The 12029-nt window shown below is 39.3% G+C and overlaps 1 protein-coding gene across 2 annotated transcripts in view; it reads right to left on the bottom strand.

The window, feature by feature from the left end:
• SV2C (synaptic vesicle glycoprotein 2C) overlaps window positions 1-12029 on the bottom strand; it is a 280802-nt gene that overhangs the window by 53345 nt on the left and 215428 nt on the right. For both annotated transcript variants that reach the window (XM_069096255.1, XM_069096256.1), the window contains exons 5-6: window positions 10085-10218; window positions 5965-6054 (exon numbers count right to left, since the gene is read on the bottom strand). In XM_069096255.1, coding sequence (XP_068952356.1) covers window positions 5965-6054; window positions 10085-10218 — 224 coding nt within the window. The remainder of the gene's footprint in view (window positions 1-5964; window positions 6055-10084; window positions 10219-12029) is intronic.

The following is a 12029-nucleotide window of genomic DNA, read 5'->3' as shown; positions in this document are numbered from 1 at the left end:
CTCTCTCTCTCTCTCTCTCTCTCTCTCTCTCTCTCTCTCTCTCTCTCATTCCTCCTCAAAAGTCCATTTTATATCTAACCACTGCCTCCCTTAATCTGCCCTCCTTTTTATCATCTATGCCGCCCTGCCTTATTTCCTTCCCCTCCTATTTCCCTATTGGGTAAATTACATTTCTATACACAGTTGAGTGTGTATGTAAATATGTATGTGTGTATGTATGCATCTATCTATCTATCTATCTATCTATCTATCTATCTATCTATCTATCTATCTATCTATCTATCTATCTTCTTTGAACCAATTCCAATGAAAGTGAGTTTTAAGCATTGTCCACCTCCCATTTCCTCCTCTATTATAAAAGCTCTTCTTTATGTGCCTCTTTTATACGAGAAAATTTCCCCTATTCTACCTCTTCCTTCCCACTTCTCCCAATGCATCCCTCTTTCTTACCCCTTCATTTTTTTTGAGATCATTCCAACATAACTCACATTCCAACAGCAACTCACACCCATGCCTTCTGTCTATGTAAACTCCTTTGAAATTGCCTTAATAATGATGAAGTTCTTAGGAATTAATGTATCATATCATATAGGAATGTAAACAGTTTTATTTTATTAAGTCCCTTATTACTACTCTTTCATGTTTACCTTTTTTTTGCTTTTTTTTTTTTTTGGGGGGGGAAAGCAGGGCAATTAGCATTAAGTGACTTGCCCAAGGACACATGACTGGTAAGTGTTAAGTGTCTGAGGTCGGATTTGAACTCAGGTCCTCCTGACTCCGGGGGTGTGTGCTCTATTCACTGCACCACCTAGCCGCCCCCATGTTTACCTTTTTATGCTTCTTTTGAGTCTTGTGTTTGAATGTCAAAATTTCTATTTTGTTAAGGTCTTTTCATCAGGAGTGCTTGAAAGATCTTCTAGTTTATTAAATAGCCACTTAAAGGATTAATGATCCTTAAAGGATTATACTCAGTTTTTTGGAATAGGTGATTGTAGGTTGTAATCCTAGCTCCTTTGCTTTCTGGAATATCACATTTCAAGTCCTTTGCTTCCTTAATGACAAAGTCTCTAAATCTTGTGTGATCCTGACTGTGGCTCTACAACATTTGAATTGCTTCCTTCTGTCTGCTTAAAGTATTTTCTCTTTAATCTGAGAGCCTGGAATTTGGCTATAATATTCCTGGGAGTTTTCATTTTGGGATCTTTTTTAGGAGGTGATTGGTATATTCTTTTCATTTCTATTTGACTCTCTGAATCTAATATAGCAGTGCATTTCCCTTCATAATTTCTTGAAATATGATGTCTAGGCTCTTTCTTTGATAATGACTTTCAGGTCATCCAATAATTCTTAAATTGTCTCTCCTCAATCTATTTTCCAGGTAGTTATTTTTCCAATGAAATATTTCAGATTTTCTTCTATTTTTCATGCTTTTGACTTTGTTTTGTTGTTTTTTGATATCTCATGGAATCTTTAGCTTCCACTTGCCCAATTCTAATTTTTAAGGAATCTTCAGTGAGATTTTATACATCTATTTCCATTTGGTCAGTTCTGCTTTTTTAAGGAACTCTCCTCTTCAATGGATTTTTATGCCTCTTTTACCATTTGACCAATTTTGTTTTTTGAGGTGTTATTTTCTTCTGTATTTTTTTTGTGCCTCTTTTTACCAAGCTGTTATTCTCTTTTCATATTTTTTATTGCATTACTCTCATTTCTTTTCCCATTTTTCCCTTTACCACTCTTATCTCTCTAACTCTTCTAGGAATTGTTGTTAGACTTAGGTCCAATTAACATTTTTCTTTGAGATTTTTTTTGGGTAGCTGTTTTCACATTATTGTCTCCTGAGTTTATATCTTGGTCTTTCCTGCCATTGTATTAGCTTTTTATGCTCAAATTCTATTTCATTGTTCTTTGCTTATTTTCCAGTCTATTTCTTTAGTTTGAATCACATGTTAAAGTTGGATTCTGCTCATCTAGGGGTGGGGAGGCACTGTTCCAAGCTTTCGACCTTTTCATGCTGCTGTTTTCAGAACTTTTGGGGGGTCTGTAAGATTTTAATGCTTTCAAGGTGGTTTGATCTTCAAAGAGGTGTGGTCACTGCTCTCCTGACCTGCACTCTGTTGTTTACCCAGGAAGGGCCCATGGGCCACTGCAGATGCAAGCCCTAGCACTCCTTTTTGCTCTGGTACTGTGACCAGGGTCCTTGCTCCCTTGTGAGCTTTGGAACTGTGACCCAGAATTGAACATGAGCAATAGACTTGCCAATCAGCAGCAGCTGTACACAGTGCCAGCAACTGGTCTCCTGTAATCTCTTTCTGACCAATTGTCCAACCTCCTTACCATCTTTCAGCTGAGAGGTGCTGTGACTGCCATGGCTGCTGTCACAGCTGTGGGCTCTGAATAGGTCTCTACCTGGTACCACAGACTTCTGCAGATCTCTTGAGTTTTCTTAGGCTGAAAAAATGTCTAATCCAGATCTTTTGTTGGTTTTGTTTCTCCAAAATTTGATCTGAGGTATTATTTTAAACTGGTTTGGAGGTGGATGTTGGGAAAGTTAAGTTGAGTGGCTGCCTCTAATCTGTTTTCTTGGCTCTGCCCTAGTTTCCATTATAAAGATGAGGAAACTGATGCCAAGAGATTAGGTGATTGGCCCAATGTCATACACCTAGTAAATATCTGAGGCAGGATTCAAAACCAGATCTTCCTAACTCCAGGTCACTGTACTACTTAACTTCCAAATACATCCAAATGGCTCTTTAGCAAATATCCCCCAAAGTACACATTATCAAACAAATAACAAAGGTCATGATCTAGGCTCATAATGCATTGAGTAATGTCCAAGATGTTTTTTCCTCCCTGGGTCTAACTTAGTTGCAGGACGAAAACGCTAAAATGGTTTTTAGTGCCTTTCCTCATCAACTTTCTGTTATTGGAATGATCCCATTAAAAGACAAGCACTATGAGTATAGACCAAATAGTCATGGGTGAAGATGCTCAAGTGGATTAATTTCATCAGTCAATGTCAACTCTGATCCTCTTAAATGATTTTTCAAACCAAGCTGAGATTATTTTGGGAAGGAACACCACTGACCTAGTCATTTTATTTAGTTGGTAGGGAAAGGAACAAGGACATAGGAAAAATCTTATTTTCAATTTGGAGCCTGAAGTATGGAGACTGAGGTTTTCCCTGGGGAAAATGACTTATCACAGCATCTAGGCTTTGCTGATGACAGATTTATATAAATAAGACATGGATTTGGGTTAGGTGGGTAGAAAACACTGACTTTGCTCCCTTTTGTTTGGATTCAGATTCATTTTCAGTCAAATCATAGAGGACTTTTGGAATGTATAAACTTGTGAGAACTATAAGTTTGAGAATCATCTGTAACAGACAGCTTTGGTCTCTGTCCCAGATGTAGGGTTCAGAAAAGGAAAGCTCTAATCTTAGGTTCAACCTTAGTGCCCAGACTGGGGGCAATATAACTAGCTTTTCTTAGATGAGTATGATGACTATGACTGAAGGGTTATTCTGCCCTTATCAGGGAGAGGTTCTAGTTACCATATCCTAGCTGACTGAAGATGGCTTTACCAGCCCTAAAAAGAGGAGTCAAGAAGATACTGGCAGGAAGCAATGACCACAAGAGAGATTCTGAAACAAGCCAAATAGTGTGCCAGTGGAGACCAACAGAGCCTGGTGGAGCAGAGGGTCCTTTCCTAGGGAGGAGGAAGTTTGGCAAGGAGCAGACCCAGTAAGTCCAGCAGAGCAACATGTCCATGGAGGCTTAGGTCCAGGGAGCCCAGGGTAGGAATATACTCATTTAGGAACAGGCCTAGTGAGAGTAGTGCAATGTTATCTATTACCAGAAGACATTGGGAATCTCGAACCATCAAAGATATAAGTTGCCCCTTTACATGTATTCTCTATGTGTTTCTCTCCCCCCTCCCCACTATGTGTGATCCCTATTTCTGCTGGTATTTGAACTCATTCTCCTTGCTAATCACACACACACACACTTATATTTGTGGAAGAGTATCCCCTACATTTTCAGAAAGGCTATTACATTGCAAATATTCTGGTGTAACCTCATTAAATGTCTTTGCTTTCTACTAATTATTTCCTCTGGCTTACTAGAGAAAGAGTTGACACATTGTGGGGGCTCATGAACTAAGGTTTTGAGTGGTTATGAATCCACAGGTTACCTTGAACCCAGGACAATTATTTTGTAGATTCCACAATTGAAAGGAGGATGCCACAACAGCTATCCATAAAATCAAACCGTTCTATCTTCCATTGCCAATCAGAATTAACCTGTCCTAAGTTCCATTGCAATCTAATATGATAAACCAAGAATGAATATTTGCATTTTAACAGACTTCTAACAGATGATATTTTTAACACAAGTCAGTGACTAATTCTGAGAATTAAGATATTTTGGGACAGGTAGGCTTTTTGTCAGCTATCAAACACAGGCAGTTACCTCTTCTGACACTATGTGGGTCTAGCTCTATACTTAGGCATACCATTTCCAACTAAAATACAGAACTTGCATTTGTAAGCATAGTCAAATCTCAACTACTCATATTTGACTTGTTAATTAAATTCCAAGCTTTTATGCATTAAAATTCATGTATAGTTCCACAGATTTTAGAGCTGAAGGGCAGCTAGGTGGAGCAGTGAATAGAGCACTGGCCCTTGAGTCAGGAGGACCTGAGTTCAAATCTGGCCTCAGACACTTAACATTTACTAGCTGTGTGACCTTGGGCAAGTCACAACCCCAATTGCCCTGGCTTTCCCCCTCCAAAAAGAAAACAAATTAAGAAAAATATTTTAGAGCTGAAAAGTTCCTTAGAGATTATCTAGTAGAATCCCTTTATTTTACAAATGAGGAAACTGAGGCCCATTGACTAGACTAAGGCTACATAGGGGATAAGTGGCAGATCCAGGATTCAAACTCATGTCCTGACTCCAAATCTAGTGTCATTGAACTTTGTGGTTTTCCCATCCTCTCTGCTCTGACAGGTTCTCCCAAAGCAAAAAAAAAAAAAGAAAAAAAAAAGGTAGCGTGTGGTCCCAGTGAAAGACTGTGTCTATAGTCCAAAGACCAGCCTAACTATGTATGATGGGAGTTATCATCAGTCGATTATCCACTGGGTAATGAATTTTTGGCTATGACATATCCGTGAAAGACATACAATTACAAAATAGCAGCAGGTGTTCTGTGACTCCCTTATGTTTCCACAGGGACAGTGGGGAAGTGACAGAAAACAGGGGAGGAGATGCTAACCACCACAGTTATCAGACCATCTACAAATGTTAATTTTATTGTTGGCACACTAAAAATGAGATCTTTGTCCAATGACCAATATGCTTGTATACTCTGAGATTAATTCAACCACTCTACAGTGATATTTTCACTATAAAGAAAACCAGAAGCAAGGGAGGTATAATAGGGAAATTGCTCAAAACTGTTCTTATATTCAAAATGTTAACTTATGGAAGGGCATGGACAAGGATTTTTGTAGGATGAGAAAGCATGGGGCAGTTTGTCATTGCATCAATGGAGTACCAGTAAGATTTCAGTTCCATCCCAACAAGCTTTGCAATTTGTTCCCTGGTCAACTCCAGCTTTTTTAGTGGTGTTCCTCGTATGTCTTGGGCTTACATGGTCATAGACTAAGAACTAGGATGAATATGAGAGGTCATCTAGGTTATTGAACAGATGACAAACTGCATCCCAGAGGGAGTAAAGGGCAAAGTCAGGATTCAAACTCAGATCCTTTCATTCCAGGTTCAGCACCATTCCCACTGGACCACACTTTAGGCTACTCTATTCTGAACAATCAAGGGAATAGATCAGGTTTATTCAGGAAGGAGAAGGAAAAACAATGAAGTATTTATTATTAGTGAATGCCAAGGACCTGAGGCCTGAGTGGGGGAAGGAGGAGTAACTGAGGAGCCATACTTACAGTGAAGACTTTCTCAGGCTGGCCACGTGCTCTCATGTTAGTGTCATGGATTTGCTTCAAAATCATCCAAGCTTCATCATGTTTCCCAACCTAGGAAGTTCGATCACATGTGTGAAATACAAGACCAAATCTTGCCTTCCCTGATCCCCAAATCAATCAATCAACATTTATTAACCCTGAAGACAATCTAACTTGAGCCAGGGCATCTGGGAACTTGATTCCTCAAGGGTGTTGGGATGATTGCTCTATTGAAGTCCTTCTAAGCCACCTGGGCATCATTGAGTAAATTCCCATTGTAGGTCTCTCGCTACCTGGAAGAGCACCCTGAAAATTGCCTAGATTGCTTCGAGGGACTATACTTAAGTTTTGTGTAAACCCTTCATGACATACAAACTTGCCTCCAACTTTACTAAGAATATTAAGTCCATTCATGTTTGAAAGTTTAAAAGATGCACCATTGTGAATTAGTCTATTAAGTAGCAAATAGAATGGCAAGTTATGTGTTTAAGGAGGTATGGAAGATCTTTCTGGTCATGAGATAAACACTGAATGAACTACTTCTGTAAGGCAACTAACTTTGTATTGAATGACTTTTTTTTTTCATAAAAAGCAATTGGGGTTAAGTAACTTGCCCAGGGTTACATGGCCAGTTTGTGTGTGTGTGTGTGTGTGTGTGGGGGGGGGGGTTGTTAAGTATCTGAGGCCGGAACCGATCCAGGGTCCTCCAGACTCCAGGACCAGCATTCTTACTCAGTGCACCACGTACCATCCCGGGGGAATGACTTCTTAGTAGAGAATGCAAATGTTCTCCATTCTCCCCATTAGACTCTCCAAAGTTCTGAGTACCTAGGGAGACTAGAATCTAACTTCTGTGGCTTATAGGGAGTTTCTGGCTTATGAGTGACTATTTTATAAAAGCCTCTTGCAAACATGTTGATTCTGCCTCACCATGTTCTTCCCCACTGGAGGGCTCCAAGTTACCTGGGCATCCTGTTTGGTATTGTGCTTTCTTCCATCCCTTTCCCCTTTCACTACTTCAATTATGTACCCACACCCACCTTCCAAGACTACTACTCTAGCACTCTAGTTTTTAAAAATAGTTACACTTCCACCCACCCCAGTCCTGAATGTCCCCCATAAATGGTTTCAATATAAAGGATAATTAACACAGAGCTAAAAGAAGTATTAAGTATGATGGATGACAGAATAAGGATTCAAAAGATTTTGGCACACCAGAATAATGGGCCAAATCCAGTAAGATGAAATGGGATAATTAATAATAATAATAATAGCCAGTATTTTTATAGAGCTTTGAAATTTACCCATCACTTTTTAAATATATCATTTGATCCTCACAAAAACCCTAAGGGATAGATGATGTTATCATCACCATTTTACAGTTGAAGAAACTGATGCAAGCAGAGGTTAAGTGATTTGCCCAGAGTCACATATCTCGTAGAGTGTCTGAGGTCATATTTGAACTCAGGTCTTCCCAAAGTCAGTTCTACTGCCCTTTCTGCTGTGCTGTCTAGCTGGGAAAATAATTTCTGATGAGTGGGATCCAAGATTATGACATGGAGATAGTGGTATCAGATTTAGGCCTTGAAGGATGAAAAGGATTTCAAAAGAGAAGGGGGGGAGCATTCAAGGAATTGGACATAGGATGAATAAAGTCATAGGGGCAGGAAAGTACTTGATGTGTGTCATGGAGGAAAAATAATAGTTTGGTCAGAGCATGAAACTCATGGGAAAGATCAATAGTGAGACAAGTTGGAGAATTAGAGAGGTCTAAGGTTATAGAAATACAAGGTGAAGAAATTTAGACTTCACTTGGTAGGCAAAGTAAAGTGAAGTGTTTTGAGCCCATAATTGACATGATCAGATCAGTCCATATGGGATATTATTTTAATGGTGCATGAAAGGTGAACTGTATGGTGGGGAGACTGGAGGGGGTGCCAGTTAGGAGGCTGTTATAGTTGTTGAGATGGGTGGTAATCAGTGGTGCCAATGAAAATAGAAAGGAGGGAATATATTTGGGAGATGTTTCAGAGATTTGTCAGGACTTAATAACTAGACATGGGAGATGAAGGGGAAGGGAGAGTCAAGATAACAGGTTTTGAACACGGATGATAGGATAAAGGTGGTGCCATTGACAAACAGGGAAGTCAAAAGGAGTTACTAGTTTGGAGTGGAAGCTGATACGTTTCTGTATTGGACATGTTGAGAGTCAGGTGCTACAAGAACATCTAGGTGGAGATGTCTAGGAATCAGTTAGAAATGCAGGCTTGGATATTGGGAAAGAGGTAATAATAGCTAGCACTTTAAGGTTTGTGAAGCACTCTACAACAAACTTGTGAGGTCGGTGCAATTATTATCTCTATCTTACAGGTGTGGAAACTGAGGCTGGAAGAGGGAAAATAACTTGGCCAGAGTCACACAGCTAGTAAGTACCTGAAGCAGGATTTGACCCTAGGTTTTCCTCACTTCAGGTCCAGCACTCTACTCATTGTACCATCAAATTGCTTAGACAGACTGGAGTATATGCAGAAATGACAGCTGAAGGTATGGGAATGAACAAGATTGCCAAGAGAAAGAAGAGGTGTTCAGAGATGAAAAGAGGACTAAGTACAGAACCCTGTGAATCACCTACATTAAATGGTCAAACAGTGGAAGAGGGGCATGTGAAGAAAGTAAAGAATGGCCAGAATGAAAAAAAAGAACCACGTGAGTGTGAGTAAAGATTAAAAATAAGAGCTGATCCTTATGTTGCCCTTTAAAGTTTGCAAGGTACTTTATACACATCTCAGAACCTCACAACAATCCTATGAATAAGAACTATAGGTCTTTATATATGAGCAAACTGAGGCTCAGAGACATTACATGACCTCTTTGTCACACAGCTAGTGACAAGGAGTCTTTCCCAAATCAAAGTCCAAAGTCTTTCCACTAATACTGACATTTAGGTGGGTTATGTTTCTGTAAGGGATGGAAAGTGGAGTGGAGAGAGACATTGTGGAAGGGAGTAGGCTGAGAAGCTGTGAGGTTTGTTGTTAGTTGGGTAATTGATGAAAATATTGGGCTTCCTGAGCATGGTGGCAGGGTGCATGTAAGAGATGGAGCAGGAGGTTAATAGGGAAAGTTGTGAATGAGGGAAAGGTAGGTGAAGAGAGGAAGCTTCTGGGCTAGAAGTTGAAGTCATCATGGAAGGTGAGAGAGTGACCCAGAGATGAGAAGATGAGATAATTTGGTTACATGAATCTAAAAGGAGGAAAGATTTTTGAAGAATAGTGGCAGAGGAAGCATCTTAACAGAGGTGATAGACTCGAGATACAGAATGAGACATGTGTTTTTGGATATAGTTAATGTGAAAATTTGTTTTCCTTGACTATGCATATTTGTTATAAATGTGAGGAATCGGGAGTATAGTGACTATTTCTCTTGGCCCTGAAATTCAGGGTAAGTTGAAAGAAGAGTAGTTTCCTTTGGAGAGAGTAGTAAGGGAGATGTGGTGCCCAAAGGGGAGTTTGTTAGAATGTAGTAAGCTCCTAGAGGACAGATACTGGATCATTTGAACCTTTTTATTTCCACTGTCTATCATAGCACCTAGCACATAATAGGTGTTTTTAAATGCTTGTTGATTGAATAGTTTAGAATAGATCTTCAGTTTCAAAGTACACAGCAGAAGGGAAATAGGGGACTGGTATGCAGGGCCCAGGAAAGAGTAGGGCTTATCTAGACAGGGTAAGAGATGGGAGGTGGTAGGAGCATGGAGCTTGCATTTAGGTTGGTAAAACTTTATGGTGGACATCATGTGGTCCTGTAGGTAGGAAGGAATACACAGGAGAGACATGCTAGCCTGACCAAAGTGGGGAAGAGCAGAGAATCCAAATATAAGTAGGCTTTCACTGATGGGCATGCAAACCTAAGTATCATTGTTTCTATGGATAAACACTTTTTCGTTTTTAACAAACCGACATAAAAATGAACTTTTGGGTCATGGTTGATCATGTGTTCGTTGGGGACTGAATCTATTTCTGCCCATTGACTGCTTGTAACAATAACAACAATTCATCATATTCAGCAACGACAACAGCAACAAGAAACAACAATAATATTTTACCTCCAACAAGAACCTGGGACTTTCCGGCATGAAAGTGAGGGCCACCACAGAGGAGACACAAGGGAGAGCGCAGACAATCACAAAGACCCGCCAGCTGTGAAACTGATAGGCAGAACCCATGCTAAAGCTCCATCCTGCAGAGGGAGAAAGGTGAAGGTGAGGAGTTACACTCTTTTCCCTTGGCTCGCTTGAAACCATCTGCACAGGGAAAGGAGGGATGTGTAGCCAAAGCTGCAGCAGGTGATGAGGTTTTTCTAGGAGCAGAGTCAAAATACATCCCTGAGTATACCATGTGCTCAAAGAGTCAAATCTGATGATCTGTTCTGTACATTATTCACAGTGACCCACCAAGCTCACCCACATAGATCAGTTAACACACATGAGAGAGGGAATGAATATGAGTCTTCAGTGAATGGGAAGCAATGACTATATCCCAAGGGCAACTATTCATTAATTTGGGGTTTTTCTTTGGTTATGTATAACCTGTATTTATTTTTCTGCTAAGCAGATATATACATATAAATTAGATAGGTAGGATCTGTTACCTATAAATAATTTGCTTATTATAATACAAATATATAATGGGATTCATAAAGAGAAATTCCTTCAGAACTTAAAAGGAAACCATTGTTGTTGAGTTGTGTCTGACTCTCTGTGACACAGAGGTTTTCTCGGCAAAGATTTTGGAATGGTTTGCTATTTCCTTCTCTAGCTCATTTTACATATGAGGAAATTGAAGCAAATAGGGTTAAGTGTTTTGCCCAGGGTCATATAGGTACTAAGTACCTGAGGCCAGATTTGACTGCAGGACTAATGCCCTATCCATCCAGCCACCCAGCTGCCAATTAGTTGGGTGAACTAATGCAGAAAGTGGTAAAAGCAATCTTAAGACAAAGTTCTGGATGAGAATTAAAGAGCTATACCACATCTAACTGGAAGCTTGGAGATTTATAGAGTCATGAATGAATTATGTGAGGCAAAATCTTAATTAACAGACATGTGTGACTTTATATGACATTTTAACAATATAAGCCAAATAATCCACATACAATCCCTAGTGATCCAGAGGTGCCATGACTTCCTCAAGGTTACCAAGTTAGAGTTACAAATCAAATTTTTCCTTTATAGTTTTACAGACGGTCTCAATTTCAGTTATTACAGATGGGAATTTATTATTTAACAGCTGTCCAAACATCAATGGAATCATGATGTATTCATCTTATAAAAACAAAGTTTTTATGGGACTCTATAATGTTTGGCTGGAGATTCTGACCTCTAATGAATTCAGCTTCAAACCTTAGGAATGAGTAACTGCTCTGAATGTTTTAAAAAGCAAAAATGTCAATATTCTCCAATTTCTAAAAACCAGAAGAAATCATAAGATAGAACACAGGGGTCTTATTTTTTTGCTCATTTAAATACAAGCCCAGAATACCACACACAAAAAAGAGCTCCTAAAAATAGCCTTTTTATTGGAAGTAATAAACAAAAAATGTCTTCAGTTTCCTGAACTGAGAAAATCTAATATCTTAAATTTCAGGCTACAGTGGATTACATAATCATTAATCAGAAAGGCTTGAAGTACAAGGTGATGGCGGGGGTGGGGGGGGTAGACAGAGAGGAAGAGTGAAGACAAAAGAAGAGAACAATGCCCTTCCTCCAGTGGACTCCAATAATGAGTTCAGAAGGTCCAGTAGGAGAATCTGGAGCTAAGGAAAGGTTTTACAAATGGCATAGTGACTTAAATACCTCATCATTCGTTCAAAATTTCCTAAGAACCCAAAGGGTTACTGAAACTATAATGAGGCTAATTGCTACAATGATCCTAAAGAAGAAAATAATTTTGTCTAATGGAACTATTGATGTATTTTAGAGAAGAAAAGGAGAAAAAAAAGTCAAGGGAGATATATCTATTCAAAGCAAAATACTATACTAAAATAAAATC

This window comes from Petaurus breviceps, unplaced genomic scaffold, assembly GCF_028583685.1.
Source record: "Petaurus breviceps papuanus isolate PSGF00001 unplaced genomic scaffold, PetGlider_PUasm1.0 229, whole genome shotgun sequence".
NCBI classification, from domain to species: domain Eukaryota; kingdom Metazoa; phylum Chordata; class Mammalia; order Diprotodontia; family Petauridae; genus Petaurus; species Petaurus breviceps.
Note: the sequence above shows the minus strand (reverse complement) of the source record. Positions and strands in the feature narration are given on the sequence as shown.